This window comes from Choloepus didactylus, chromosome 1 (genome assembly GCF_015220235.1).
Source record: "Choloepus didactylus isolate mChoDid1 chromosome 1, mChoDid1.pri, whole genome shotgun sequence".
NCBI classification, from domain to species: Eukaryota; Metazoa; Chordata; class Mammalia; order Pilosa; family Megalonychidae; genus Choloepus; species Choloepus didactylus.
In genome coordinates, this window is record NC_051307.1 from 16,154,654 (window position 1) to 16,170,679 (window position 16,026).

The window sequence follows — 16,026 nt, forward strand, 5'->3', positions numbered from 1 at the left end:
CAAAGACTATATTTAAGCATCTATGTGAGAAAAAGCTATATGGTAATTACCAAATATTAGTCCAGGTTATTCTGATATTTTAAAAACATCTGGTATTCTAAAATGTACCTCCGACTGAGATGGTTTAAAGAATTTTAAAATACTAAATACTTGGTAAAAGAAACTAAAAAGAAAATAGGTTTAAAAATATTTATAGTTGATGATCATGGGAAAAACATTGACTTATACTAGATAATTTGTGTATTTTTTAAAAATAAATACACTGATGCATAACAGTCCCTTTGAAATCTGGAAGGCATAATTCTAAGTCTGATTTTTGGACAGACACTATTTGCTACTCCACACAGTCTTAGTTACTTGTTCAGCTGATTTAATGGTCGTCTAAGATATAAAGCTCATTCTTGACCAAGGAAAAATCATCTCAGAGTAACGCATTAGACAGGAGTGCAAAACCCATATAGCACATTCCCTGCAGATGGAAATTCAAGTTTCGTTACATCAAATTGGGCTTGAAATTGCAATGATTGCTCACAAATGTTAGTTTTTAATAGAATAAAATGTCATCCTGTGGGAATGACACTTTACAAACCTGGAGAAGTGTTTTCAAAACAAGTTTGTTTTTTTTTTAATGAGTATTATTAAATGTAAATGTTCAACTGAGAACTGAGTCATAGAGTAGTTTCTCTAATTAAATTTTTAACCTAGAATAAGGAATGCACTTAGAAAGCTAGACGTCTACATCAGAGCAGCGGTAATTCCAACTAAAAATCAGATTACATAAGTGATAACACTTATCTTTATCCATTTGGTTTCACTGAAACAGGGATCATATATAATGCTGGAACATTCCCTCCCAGACACCCCAGCCAGCTTTCCAGGATGCTTTACTTTCACCCCAGGCACTTCCTCATTCCATCTGCTTCTGAAGTCCCAGCTCAGCCCAAATGGGAAAGCTGGTCCAGCTCCAGGTAGTCTGAGTAATAAGCAAGAAAAAGGCACTGGGAGTATTGTTTTGTTTTTAATAGATAATCTGTGTTCATTCTTGTAGGAGCGTGCTTCAACAGGTAGACTTTCATGGACTGTTTCTTATACTCCATAACATGTACTTCCAGCCATTTGTTTTGAAATCCTCCCTTTCCTCATACAGATTTTTCTCCTGTGGTGCAAAAGAAAGGACTAAAGCTAAGACTAACACTAACCAGAACTTCTTAAAGTAGTTTCCAGTCCCCACAGCTTCCTTCACTGAGAAAATCTGCTACTCCCCACCCCGAAAAAAAAAAAAAAATTGTGCATTTATATTTAACATAGTACTATCTAATATAATTTTATTTAATACTATATGTGTACATGTATTAGCTGAACTAAACACTGTGCCTAATAATGGAACATTTATATTCTGGGGCAAGCCCCTCATCTTATAGCAAACCTGTAGAAAATGAGAGACAAGCACTGAGACCTCACTTCGAGTGGCAACGTTAACTCAGCATATCGGGGTGAGGGGCTGGCAAAAGTCCCCTACCCGGGACACACATGGAGGTTACTATCCACAACAAGCACCCCACTTATGCCATGGGCTCTGGGCTTTGTCTATTCATTGCTCACTCATGACCGGATTAGGTGTTTACTAATAATTTTATTTAAAAACCCTCATCCGTAGGACTCTGAACACTGGTAGGATGTTTTCTTGGGTGATTCAGGCTTTGCCAACATCTGAGGGGTTTCCCAGGAAACGGGACTTCCAGGGCTAAAACTGAGAGGGTCCTGGGCAAATTGGGACAGTCGGTCACCATCATCTGCAAGATGGGGACAAGAGTACCTGATGTAAAAGACTGCTGGGAAGAATCAAAGCACCTAGGACATGGCATGGCAGATGGTAAGAGATCCATACGTGTTCATTATTATCATGGTTAATCAGTATTACGTCCTCGTTGTGATGGTTGGGTTCATGTGTCAGCTTGGCCAGGTGATGGTGTCCAGGTGTCTGGTCAAGCAAGCACTGGCCTAATCATTACTACAAGGACATTTGTGGCTGGTTAATAAACCAGAAGGCTGGTTTATTATTAAATCATCAGTCAATTGACTACACCGGGACTGATTATATCAACAAACGGCATGTTTTCCACAATGAGAGAATTCAATCAGCTGGAGGTAATCCAATCACTTGAAGACATTTAAGGAAGAAAGAGAGAGAACCTTTACTTCTTCTTTGGCTAGCCAGCAAAGCATTTCCTGAGGAGTTCATCAAAGACCTTCATCAGAGTTGCCAGTTCATTGCCTGCCCTATGGAATTTGGACTCGTGCATCCCCACAGTTGCGTGAGACTTTTATAGAATCTTGTATTTACAGATCTCTCTTGTTGGTTCTGTTTCCCTAGAGAACCCTAACTAATACACTTGTGATCAAAGCAAAGAGTACACACTCATTTCTTTACTGAAGGTTCTGGATGATTCAGGAGGTCATGCAATCCCTGTTCTGCCCCAAGTAGACCAAGAAATTGCTCACTGAGAGTCAACTTCATTCAATCATCCCAAAGAGGGTAGCTACTATATCTTCTGCTTCCTTTGTATCTCAGCCGGCCCCATGCTCCCTGCTTAGAGGGGCACCGTCACTGCTGCCATGCTCTCCTGTGCGATACACGGAGCTCCGGCAAGAGCAGGTACCGACCAACAAGGAGCTTCGTGGAACAAGAAGATCTGAGCAGAGGCTGAAAGAAGGCCTGACAATTGACCCCAAAAACCACAGGGTGGGACAGGAAATGACAAGAACTCAAGTGGGAGATTAAAAACGGCAGAGATAACCCAAGGAGGGAGATCAGAATGAATCGAATGGCTCAGCACGTGGACAAGGGAAGCAAGCAGGGCTGCAAAAAGCTTTGGCAGGAATTTGCTAAGAGAAGGATAAAAATCAGAGTCAAAGGGACTGAATCCAAATCTTCATATATCTCCATGGGAAACGTCCAAAAAAATGTATGTTTGCAAATAGCAACTGCTCCCATCTGTTGCAGTGTTGATACATTTTCTCGGGAAAGAGCTGAGGGTCCATTAACAGTGTCTCATGACACTGCAAACTATTTTCCTGCTCCTGGATGGTCACCTGTCACACTGATACCCAGGTGCACAGAAGGCATAGCTGCTCTGGGGCTGGGATTTCTTGAAAGAGTGCCAGCCAGACACCTGTTCAACCTAGACACTGCTGAGAAGGCAAACCCAGGAGCAGCAAGGGCTGTGAGAGACAGGAGGGTTTTTAGCACTGTACCCCACCCACTTGCACACTGTCACCCAAAAGGCCGTCCTCATGTCCAGGGAAGCTCAAAGCGTTCACTGCTTCATTCAGCCAACATTTAGAGCCCTATTTTAGGCCCCAGGGTAGAGCACTTGGTGGTTGCTTCCACACGGAGCTTACAAACACATCAACCAGGAGGTCAGGGGGTCAGAGGCTCTTTGAGGAAAGACAAAGCAGGGAAACAGGGCAGAGAGTAATGGAGACAGAGGCATTTTAGGGAGTGTGATAATTAATTTTACATGTCAGCTTGGCCAGGTTATAGCATCTGGTTTGTTTGGTTAAACCCTGGCCTAGGTATTGTGCAGATGTGATAAGTAACGTGTGGGGGGCCTCATCCTGCTTAAGAGCAGGAACTGTGGTTTCCAGAAGAAGTTCTGCCTCAAGGCTACCCCCTCTGCTCCTCTCTGAGTTTCCAGCCCGCTGGCCTCCCTAACGGATATCAGAGTGCAGACTTCCACATCCACTCTCACCAGAACTCCCAGCCTGCCAGCTTCCCCTAAGAAACATGGACTCAAAACTTCAACATCGCTCTTAACGGAATTTCCAGCCTGACAGCTGACCCTACAGAATTCAGACTTTCTGGCCCCCACAATCACATGAACCAATTCCTTAAAATATGTCTCTTTTTATATATCTACACGCACATACACACACATACATATAAGCTGTGGGTTCTGTTTCTTTGGAGAAGCCTGACTAATACAGCAACATACCACAGCCAAGTTGGCACATAAAATGATCCATCACAGAGAGTGTCAAGGGCATCAGCAAATCATAGAAATGTCACACCACCTGCCGTGGTTCCAAAGAGCAGGGCCAGTCGTACCCATCCACCCCCACCACCCCCCAACTAGGCGTCACCCAGAGGGCCTCCCACGTAGAGGGTGCCAAGGCATATTCTTAACAGAGGTGCACACACTGGGCCCCTTGTGTGCATTTTATGTTCAGGTTAAGTGGCCTCCATTGTTCCTTGGAAGGTTTTCATTGCCCTCAATAGTCTCCCTTTCTCTTTCTTCTCAACCACCCCCCATAAACTGTTTCACTTTTCCCACAAAGAAATGAAGGGACCTGGATTCAGAGCTGTCATGCCCCAGTGGGAGTCAAGGTTTTCTAAAGACCTCGCTACCCTCTGCCGCGCCTCTCTCCTGGGACACTGCAGAACCCGCCTGCCTGGACTGGGTGTAAGTCTGTAACTTGAACCCAATCAGCACTGATGGTAACAAACCCAAATGACGCACACCCTCAACCTAGTAATCCAGAAACCTCCATTCAGTCAACAGAACTGACGGGAAAGGACAACAAAGCAATCAGAGGCTCTTCACATTTGGAGGATAAATAACTCCTTTTATCTGATGAAGGCCATGGAGTCTTTACCCAGAAAAATGATCATATGTATACAATTTCTAGGGCTTCATGGACACTCAAAGCTCATCCATGGCCCCTCAGTAGTCAGTGGAACCCTGAGAAAGAGCCTCTGCAAATGGCAAGAAATATCATAAATGGGGACAAAGTTATTATAAATGGGGGGGCAAGGGGGGAACAGATGGAACTACAAAATATATTACTAAAAGAGGGCTAATGTCCTTAATATATAAAAAGCTCCCATGAACCAATAAGAGACAGAAATGAACTGTAAATTGGTTTGGGAATATGAAAATATATTCAACTCACTGATAACTAAGAGAAATGCTCAATAAAACAAGATACCATGTTTAATCTACTAGATTGGCAAAGATCACAAAGTTTGAGGGTAACTTGTCCTAGCAAAGAGGTAGAAAACAGACAGTCATACCAGGTTGGTATAACTATAAATCAGTGCAACCCCTCTGAAAGTCAGTGTGGCAATATTTGTCCCTCAGTTATATCTGCACACTTACAAAATAACAAATGGCCATGGATATTTACTGAAGCACTACTTGGAATAACAAAAAATTGCATGTAACCTAAATGATATCAATCAGGAATGGTTAAATAAATATGGCCCCTCCATACAATGGAATTATATGCAGTGATTAAAAAGAACAAGACAATTCTGTAGTAGTTACATGGAAAGATGTTCACAACTTACTGCTAAGAGGAAAAAAGCAAGATACTGAATAGCATGTACATCGTTAAAATATGTGTCTACACCTATACATTTACAAATATGTCTATAGGCCTGAATGTATATAGAACATCTCTGGAAAGAATCCCAAGAAACTAGAAGCAAGGATACCTCTGGGGAGAGGAACCAGGTAACCAAAGAACACAGGGGATTACCCCTCACTGCATACCCTCTTGACCAGGTGTCTGTATTGCCTATTTCCAAACTTAACCAGATGAATCTTAGAACACAAGGCTGGCAGATTGAGAGGGGACCAAGATCGGTTACGAGGTGGGACAGGGAAGCTTCCCTCTTGATGCAGCAGAACCAGCCTGGCCCAGGAGTTCAGAACCTCAGGCTGCATGGGGTCCTCCCTCTGCCAGTAAGTAGCCGGGCGCTGCCTGCCCAGATACTCCATCAGGACTGAAAAACTTACTCCCCCCAACTGCTGGCTCTCAGCTGTGAGTTCTCTTCAGCACTTGTCCCAGGCCTCCTTTCCCTTCCTCAGGCAACACCTGTCCTGTGGAGGTACAAAGGCCCACCGCAACGTGGCACCACTCTGAAGGGCCATCTCAGCTCCAGAGCTCACCAGGGCAAGGGCTGCAGCTTTGGTTGAGACTCATTGCAGCCCAGCTTCTCCCTCTGCCCAGTGCTGCTCTCTTCCTTTGCTTCCTTCTGTCCTCCCCAGGAGCACATTCATTTTCTTCTCAAGATCTGCTTCTCACGAAATGACCTGAAATACTGTATTAACAGTCTAAGAAGCTGTGATATATTGGAACTGTATGTACCCCCAGAAAAACATGTTCTTAAAAAAAAGCTCATACATTCCTGTGAGTATGGACCCATTTTACATTGCAAATTTTGATGAAGTTTCTTCAGTTAAAGTTTGACCCACCTCAATCAGGATGGGTCCTAATCCTATTACTGGAGTCCTTTATAAGAGAATGAAAATCAAAGAGAGAGAGAAAGTCACAGATGGACCAGCCAGAAGCCAAACATCAACAGAACCTAGAAGAGAAGAGAGAGACCAGGAGACCATGTGCTTTGCCATGTGACAAACTAAGGACCAAGAAACACTGCTTGTCAGCCCCAGAATGCCAGTTTTTGGGGGAAAAACATCACCTTGATAACGCCTTGATTTGGACTTTCTTTTAGCCTCAAAACTGTAAGCTAATAGATCCTCATTGTTTAAGCCAAACCGTTTCATGGTATCTGCTTTGAGCAGCCTAGGAAACTAAAACAGATTTTGGAACCAGGAGAGGGGTGCTTCAATTTGCAAATACCAAAAATGCTAGAATGGCTTTGTAAATGGATTAGGGGAAGCTTCTGGAAGAACTGTAAGGTGCTTGATAGAAAAGGCCTAGATTGCTTTGAAGAGATTATTGGTAGAAATAAGGATGCTAAAGTTCTTCCGATGAGGCCTTAGATGGAAATAATGAATATGTTATTGGAAACTGGAGAAAAGGTGATCCTTGCTTTAAAATGGCAGAGAACTTGGTGAAGTTGGGTTCTGATGTCTGATGGAAGGCAGAACTTGGAAGTGATGAACTTGGATATTTAGCTGAGGAGATTTCCAAGCAAAGTGTGGAAAATGCAGCCTGGATTCTCCTTGAAACTTACAGTGAAATTTGAGAGAAAATAGACAAGCTGAGAACTGAATTCCTGCGCACAAAGAAACCAGAAATTGATGGTTTAGAAAATTCTGAGCATCCGGGAAGTAAGTCCCCAGAGAATAGTGCTACATGTGAAGGTTTAACTGAACATGGAATCAGTCAGCAATTTCCATGGAAGTCAGAAATGCAGTTATCCAGAAAAGATTTGTAGAAAGTTCTTTTGTCTAATGGTTTGGACTATTTGAACTACATGCAAAACCGACAAGTTTTTTGAATAATTAGTATGGAAAGAACCACTGCCATTCTGGACCTCAAGGGACAGAAAAGGGACAAATTGAAAGAATGACTTCAAGGGCAGAACCATGGAAGTGAGGTCTGGACTGAAGAGATCTCCTAAGGTCAAGGGGTGGGCCCACTGTATGCATGGCAAGGGCAGGTCTGCCCTGGAGCCTGGAGAGGGTGTGCCTTCTGCCCCATTGCTCAGGGAGAGTTCTGCCACCCCAGGACTCAGAAAGGTTGGGGCCTTCACCCCACTGTTCAGGCAGAGCATGGCTGCAGCACAAGCACTTGGAAGGGCTGGGGCTGCCACTCCACCCGTCCCGGAAGACAAAACATCGTTCCATAGTTGACTCTCAGACCTTAAAAACTAATGGAGCTTGCTTTGCTGGGTTTCAGAATTGTATGGGACGTGTGGCCCGTTTTCCTTTCAATTTCTCCCTTCTGGAATGGAAATGTTTTTTCTATGCCTGTCTCTCCTTTATATATTTGAAGCAGATAACTTGTTCTCTAGCTTTCACAGGTCCAGAGACAAGAGGGCAATTTTGTCCCAGGATGTACTGCACCCATAACCAATTTTGATGGGACTTTGTACTTAGCATTGTTAGTGAAATGACTTGAGGCTTCTGGAATGTGTTGCTGGAATGAATGCATTTTGTATGTGGAAAGAACATGTTTCTTTGGGGTCCAGATGGCTTGGAACTGTATGTACCCCAGAAATACATGTTCTTAAATCTAATGCATTCCTGTGGGTGTGAACTCACTGTTAGTAAGACCTTTTGATGAGGTTACTTCAGTTAAGGTATGACCCACCTCAATCAGGATGGGTCTTAATCCTATTATTAGAGTCCTTTATAAGAGAATGAAATTCAGACAGAGAGAGAGAAAGAAAGCCACAGATGGAACCCAGAAGAGAAGGGAGAGGACCAAGGATCACCAACAGCCGGCCCAGGAACTCCACAGTCTTAAGGAAAAAGCATCACCTTGATGATACCTTGATTTGAACTTTCTTTTAGCCTCAAAACCATGAGCAAATAAATTCCCACTGCTTAAACCAACTGTTCTAGTTTGCTAACGCTGCCAGAATGCAAAACACCAGAAATGGATTGGCTTTTATAAAGGGGGTTTATTTGGTTACACAGTTACAGTCTTAAGGCCACACAGTGTCCAAGGTAATGCATCAGCAATTGGGTACCTTCACTGAAGGATGGCCAATGGCATCTGGAAAACCTCTGTTAGCTGGGAAGGCATGTGGCTGGTGTCTGCTCAAAGTTCTGGTTTAAAAATGGCTTTCTTCCAGGACATTCCTCTCTAGGCCACAGCTAGTCTTCAAAATGTCACACTCATTTGCTCTTGGGGCGTTTGTCCTCTCTTAGCTTCTCTGGAGCAAGAGTCTGCTTTCAGCGGCCATCTTCAAACTGTCTCTCATCTGCAGCTACTCTCTCAGCTTTCTGTGCATTCTTCAAAGTGTCCCTCTTGGCTATAGCAAGCTCACTCCTTCTGTCTGAGCTTATATAGTGCTCCAGTAAACTCATCAAGGCCCACGCTGAATGGGCAGGGCCACACCTCCATGGAAACTATCTAATCAGAGTCATCACCCACAGTTGGGTGGGGCACATCTCCATGGAAACACTCAAAGAATTACAATCTAATCATCATTGATACGTGTGCCCACAGAAGATTACATCAAAGATAATGGCGTTTGGGGGGACATAATATATTCAAACCGGAACACCAACCCATTGCATGGTGTTTGAGCAGCCTAGGAAACTAAAACAGATGGTCAGAGGGCAAATCGATTTCAGGGCACCCTCTATTTCATCAATGCAGTTCCCACCTGCTCAGGGTTACTGTCAGCATCTCATTAGAAAATGTGTGGGAAGGTCCTGAATAATCTATAAAATTCTATCCCATTGAGCTATTATTTATGATAAAGGTGGGGAAACAGCTCCTCCATTTTTGCAGAGGTACTTTTCAGGCATCAGAGTGCATGAAATTCAGTTCAAGCAAACAACTGCAAGTGGCCTGAGCCCAGGCAGAGTGGAGGAAGAGGTTTCAACAGTAAGCCAAAATGAGGCTGGGGACTGTCTACGGGTTTCAGTTAGCCAAGATAGCAGTCTCTCAGTTACCATGAATAATCGAGAGTGGGTTGCACATTCCAAGATAAATGATACTTGTTCCCCAAACCACCTTCCCACAGAGAGCATCCCAGCCTGCCCATTTCTTCAGGTGGACTCAGCTCTCACTCCTCACTTCTGGGAGGAGAACCCCCCGATGGATGACTGGCCTCGCTATCCCAGAATGGCGACAGCAGACGGGAATTCTATGATCTCACAGACGTGAATCAGAGTTGGTACGTAAGGAACCAAGCCGGTGCCTGTGATTCAACACCTGCAGAGAAAATTTAGGGTTGTGAGCCTCTTCCTGGGCACGATTCTGAACTGCTGGGCTGACTCAAAGCCCCCTTTGAAGTCCAGGGGACCTGAGTATCAGGGAGCCCCAAGGCTTCAACCTGACATGCCAATTTCCATCATTCACAAATACTTCAAAAAGATGAGGCAGGGCAGGAAGTTCAAAAAGAACGTGCCCACAACTGCAGCATGTAATCTCGGAAACTACAGGCGATGCCTTGTCATACGCAACACACTGAGCAGGTGTTTTTGCCAAACGCCTCCTTCTTGCCAAGAAGTCCCTGCTGAGGTTAATAGGAATTTCCCGTTCTCTAAGCATTTCTTGTTCCTCAGAGCTATTACCCCTATATTTCCAGCACTTAAAAATGCAGGAGTTAGCACCTGTTTGTTTCAGAAAGACTTGCTAAAAACAGATCTGCCCAAAGGCCACCTCTAAAATTAGTCATATTTCCTGCACTGCAAAACATACTAAATTGTATTTTTAGTAACTGCTTTACTTCAGGTTATCTGGCACTGTCATACTCCAAGCATGATTACTGGCAACTTACTAAGCAGGCGACCCTTATTTTTAGCCCCAAAACAGCTCCAAGGAAAGTGATAAATAGGGTTATTTTTTAACTAAGGGTTAGAACAAGTTATTTAAACATCCTAACCAATCATTTTATGTACCCAAGTCCCTGTCCTAGAGAGACTTACTCACAAAAGAAGATGATTGTGGCATCAGCTATTTTCCCTATTTGCAACTTTGCCTGTCACAGTCTCCCTGCCAAACCAGCTCTACACCTGAGTTATCCCTACACTTTTCCCTACTGAACTGTTTGCAATTTTATTCCATCAATTTTTTTAAAGTGTAATAACCTACTATGTGCCAGCTACTGTGCCTGTCATTACCAGGGACCTGTATCAGACCCACCAAGCTCAACCTCTCTGGAACCTCTCTTTGTTTCAAAGCCGCTCATTGAGAATGACATTTTTCAAACTCTGATTTTGTGCTCATTTTTCTCCTGGTCTCATCATCAGCTTCTATTTAGGCAAAGACAGAAGACTCCCAACTGGAGTTTCACATGATGGAGTGAATTATTTATTTTAAAGCCTATGAACACAGATTTCATCAACTCAAAGCCAAAGAAGGACAAAATTAGGTCTCGCCCAAAGCTATCCCTTCTTTTCAGGCAATAAAAGGGCCATCTAGATTCAAATGACTTTCAGACAAACGACTTCAGAGGAAACACTGTCCTACAGGCGGTGGTGAGAAAATGGGCCTCTTGATAAGACAGGATTGAAGACTGCAATTAAAGTCAGGGAAAAAAGGGGCCCCTTTTGTCATCCCTAGTCAAGCAGTAATTCCCACCAAACCAAGGAGGATTTCTCCGAGCTTACCGAAATGTGCAAAAGTCATAATGCGACACACACCAACCCCCAAATGCCCTCAGCCAGCAATAGTCTGAATTTTGGCATAAACCAACCAAAACAAAGGGTATAGTTTGAGACTGCAACTGGGAAACAGGACAGTCTTTGGGTGTCCCTCACCTTCCACCCCCCACCCCACCCCCCACCTTTTGCTTTTTTTATGAACTGATTCCCCAAGATAGGCTGCCCCGGAGCCTTCTACGGGGGCCCTGGGTGCAGCTATTTCTCACTATAGTGTTCATGACTTAATTCCTCTCTCCTTGTAGTCTGTGTCCAAAGAAAGGAAAGGAGAAAAGTGAAATGCTTTATACAAAAAGTATGCACCCCAAGAAAGGGGGACAGATTGGGGAACAGGGGTCTTCCTGGGCTACTTGCATCCCCTATTGTGGGTGACAGTGGAAGTTTGAAGACTCCCTCCTGGTCCTTTCAGCCTCCCCTTGCTCTGAATTATCCACTGTCCACAATGAATGTGATCCCGTAAGTAACCCTTCTCCGGGCTCAAAGCCTCTTAATAGTTCACCATTTAAAGAAAACCTAAGGTTGCAATTAGCCTGACTTCACCTTTGATTGGCCTTAGTAAGGTAATATCCAAAACAAGAGTGGAGATGGGGACTCATTAACTCAGAGATCCTTCCCAGGCAGTCATGCACAAAAGGAAAAATGAAACAAAACAAAACAAAACTCTACAACCTGCTAAAACCCAAATCTATTAGTTAAGCATTAAAGATGCTGGAGCTGGAAGATAAGTGCTCTCAATGACACCCATTGTTTCTTTAAAGCCAGCAATTGAGTGGATTAAAATCCAGATTTCTCACCATGCTTATGGGGCCCTGGAGAGCTGGCTCCAGATCAGAAACACCAAGGAGCTTTTTCAACCAAAACATCCCTCTCTCACCCTCTCCTCCACCTTGAGAACCACCGCCCTTAACTAGATCAAGTCAACTGGCCCAGTGAAATAGTTTTACATCCTATTAGTACCTCCTCCCATTGCTAAGATGAAGTGAGTTGCATCGTTTAATAAAGACAAGATGGGGGGTGAGGGGGGCTGAGCACATGGGGGTGCAGTGGAGCTCCTCAGACCCCACTAGGGCAGGATTTCCCTGCATTCCAGCATGCCCGGCATGCTTACCATAAAGCCCCAGAACCCAAGCACTTGGGGGAAGGAGCGGAGCTCTGGGTACATCACTAGGCAGTTCAGCCAAGGCCAACAGCGTTATGTTATGGAGCAAAAATGCACTGGTGAGGAGCCGGAGGCACAAAACAGCATGGGAAAGTAGAGAAGCCAGAAGCAGCTTTGCAGCCAGGCAAGCGAGAGGAATGTACTTGTAATGTTTGCCACCATGCTGTCAGCCTAAAGCCTCATCTTTTTTTTGCTAAGTGTAGGGAAGGATACACTACCAGTCTGAATCCTAGACATTTCAAATGAAAATAAACTTCTACCACCATGCCAATAGGAATTTACACGGGATACAAAAAGTGAGTGCACCCTAATTAGCCAACTGTGGTTTCCAAGCCTCTGCGCGCCCTGAACCAACTTGGTGATGCTAAATCGGAAAGCCCAGGACGAACCAATGAGTAAAGTAGGTTTGCTCCCTTTGGACTGAGTAGATTAAAATCCAGATTTCTCACCGTGCTTACGAGTCCCTGGAGCACTGGCTCCAGATCAGAGTGAGGTTTGGGGACTTTTTACTTCTTTGAAGAATTACTCAATTCAAGTTAGTTCATACTGAACATACTTTTTTTGCATGGAAATTCAGGCATGAGGCACTTTTTAAACTACTCATTCTTAAGCCTGCTTACCCAAGACAAAAGGGTACCCCACCAGGATCTGCTGCAGGATTAGAGGACAGATTACAAGAGTGCCTGAAACGTGCACTCAAATGCAAGGGGTTCCAAGACAATGTAGGGAAACGGGGAGAGAAGCAGAATACGGTGAGGCTGGGGACAAGGCGGGCAAGGAGCAGCTGGGCCCTGCAATCAGAGATCCCATACATTCCCAGGCTAGGGAGCCACAGAGGAGCTCTGCTGAGTTAGGAAGGCTGAGCTGTCCCTCCTGTGTGCCTGATTCCTCCCTGGTCAACAGGCCACCAAAGGGGCTACTCCCCGGCCAGTGCTGAGCACCATCCCCCACGCCCCTGCCTGGGGAAGCCTGGAGTGTGAGATGACCACCAGCTCAGAGCTGCCCCTGGCTTGGAGTAGCTCCAAGCCAGGGGCAGCCTCAAAGCCTAAGTCAGCCAGAGATGACCCAGCACCCAGGGCACGCAACCTCAAAAGTAAGTCATCACATCTTGGGTTTCTTCTCACAGATCTAAGTCACCCCTTAGAACTACCTGAGGGCCTCACCTGCAAGGGTTCCCAGCCATCTAAGTTCTAACAAGGTTGGGAAGAGTGCCAGTCCAGGTCTCTGCAGGTCTTCCTTTGCTTTCTCCCCTATTTTAGAAAGATAAGAAGGCATCTCCCAACCTTTGAAATCTGGGGGTGGGTAGTTCTGTACCTGCCAGAAGCCACAGTCCTGCCTGCAGCTCCCACCCATGGGTTAGAGGGAATTGGAGGGGTTGGGGGGATGGGAGAGTGGGGATGGAGGTGGAGGTGCAGGCATGGAGGGAGGGAGGTGAGAATGGTTGGGGGAGTGGGGGGGGGGTGATAGGATGCAGGGGTGGGAGGGGTGGGGATGTTGGGGCTGGGGGGGGGGCATGTGAAAACCATCCTCTGAGCACGAAGTTCCCCAGCTGCAAACCAGAGCAGTGCTGGGCTTCCCCCAGCCCACAGGTGGAGAGGAACGTCCCTGGGGTCTCGTGCTCCCGGGCACCGCCAACCTTCTCCCCAGAGCCCAGGAGGGACAACATACTCTAAACTCCCCCCAGGGGCTGGCTAAACGGCTCCCCTTTCCTCCCAATTTAAGAACCCCAAACTCTCCAACCCTCATGCCTGCCTCTCCACTCGTCTGCGACCCCTAGGGGCCAGGAGAGCAGAGCCCCGAAACCCCGCGCTGGTGTCCGCCAGGCGGCGCCCTTTGAAGAGCAGAAAGGCTGCGGGGCAGCTTCGCGGCTCAATCAGACGCCCCCTTCTTCCCAAGGGAAATGGACCCCAGACCACCCATCGGGAAAGGCTGAGTGCGCGGCCTGAGCGCGCGTTGGGCTCAACCCCTCTTCTAACCCGGAGGAAAGCCAGGCGGAGGAGAAGGGACCCGGCCCGGGGTTACGCAGCCGGACTCCCAGTCCAGTGCTCCAGGCAGGGTCCCCGGCTGCTCCCTCTCGCCCCGATCTCCAAGGCCCGGGGCTGGGGGCGGGCGTCCGGGCAGCTCACCTTCTCTCCGGTCAGCACGTGCAGCCCCTCGCGCACCTTGGCGAAGGAGCCCTCGCCCAGTTTCCTGCTGCCGATGAGGTAGTTGCCCACGCGCTTGTGGTGCTGGAAGTCGCGGAGCCGCTCGCGGGGCACGCCGCTCACCCAGGCCGGCAGGAAACTTCCCTCGCAGGCCGCCGCCGGCCTCGCCGTGTCCTCGGCGCCGCCGCCGCCGCCCGCCGGCGCCACCGGCTCGCCCAGCAGCCCGTCCCCCGCCGCCGCCGGCATCGCGCTCGCTCGCCGCCCGCGCCGCTCGGGCTGGGCTCCCGCGCTCGCAGCTCCTCCTTCGGCCGCTTCCCCCGCTGCTCCGGCTCCTCCCGCCGCCGCCGCCGCCGCCGCCGCCGCCCTGGGCCCGGCCCCGCTCGGGTCGCCGCGCTCACGCCCCCCGCGCCGCCGAGCGCCCCGCACAGACAATAGCGGCCGGGTGATGGGGACACCGGGACCCGCCCCCAAGAACTTCTAATTCAGAGGGTCGCCGGGCCCCTTTAGGACCCCAGGAATCCGTCCCGGGTCCCGATCAGGCGGCGTGATGACAAGTCACCCGCTCGGGTGCGCGGGGAGCGGCCCCGGCCGGGGAGGGACGGGGGAGGGGGGTGCGGTCGGTGCCTGAGTCCCCGAGTCCCCGCGCCTCCTGAGCCTCCGCCTCCGCCCTGGCCGCCGCCGTCTGGCCCGCACGGGCTCGGGGCCGGCTCACTGGCTCCTAGCTGCGCGCCGGGTGGCCGCTCCCGCCCCTGAAAAGCGCGCGGCGGGCTGCAGGCGCCCTCTGGAAGGCAGCAGAAGAAAGCCCCATTCAGTTTGAATTTGCAGAAATTTAATCCAGTCGCGGGCGGCGGGAACAGATGCGAGCTCCACTCCGCAGCCTGTGCACTTTCAAACGCCTGCTGGCCCCTCCTTCCCCGCGCGCCACAGCCAAACTCGCCGCTCGCTGCAAAGGGGGAGGGCCTGGGGGGAGGGGGGCCGAGCCGCGGAGTGGGCGGGGGAGTCACCTGAGCGCCAGACAGGCTGCATCCCGCGCGGCCTCGGGGACACGCGCTCCGGGGCCGCCCGGGTGGAGCCGCCTCCGGCTGTGCCTTCCCACTCGGAACCGGGGCTTGGGCTTTCTGGACCTTTCCGCGGTGAAATCCGTCTTATCAGCCGCACCCACCCAGGGCGAGGAGAGAGGGGGAGAAGAGGGAGGCGGTCCCCGCTCCGGTGGACTGTGAACGGGGTGCCCAGGGCCTGGCACACAGTAAGGTCCTCTGGGTCCTCGATGTGGATAGATGGATGGGTGGAAGGAAGGACGGGGAGGTGGCGGCGCGAGCGCCGGGGCTCGCTTGCAGACCCGATCGCTCTGTTGGAGGAGGAGCAACCGCGACAGTAATGTTAGCGGCGGCAAAGTAGGAACCAGAGCGATCGCTGTCTCTGCCTGTACGTTTACACCTTCTCCGGATTCCATTCAAATGATGCAGGTGATGGCAGAAGGAGACGAACCAGCGCTTCCTTCTCCTGTCTGCTTTCGTTCCGGGAGCGCCGTCCCTGCACTCATTCCCCATAAACAATCGCAGCTCCCTCACGACTCTGACTCTCCAGGATGCCCAGCGTTTCCTCAATACCGGATATGGGGAATTTT

General features: G+C 48.3%; 1 protein-coding gene across 1 annotated transcript in view; it reads right to left on the reverse strand.

Annotated features, from left to right (window-relative positions):
* The window catches only part of HUNK (hormonally up-regulated Neu-associated kinase), a 111,736-nt gene extending 97,091 nt beyond the window's left edge, over positions 1-14,645 (reverse strand). The window contains exon 1 of the mRNA XM_037832600.1: positions 14,382-14,645. Coding sequence (XP_037688528.1) covers positions 14,382-14,645 — 264 coding nt within the window. The remainder of the gene's footprint in view (positions 1-14,381) is intronic.
* Between the last annotated feature and the right edge of the window lie 1,381 nt (positions 14,646-16,026).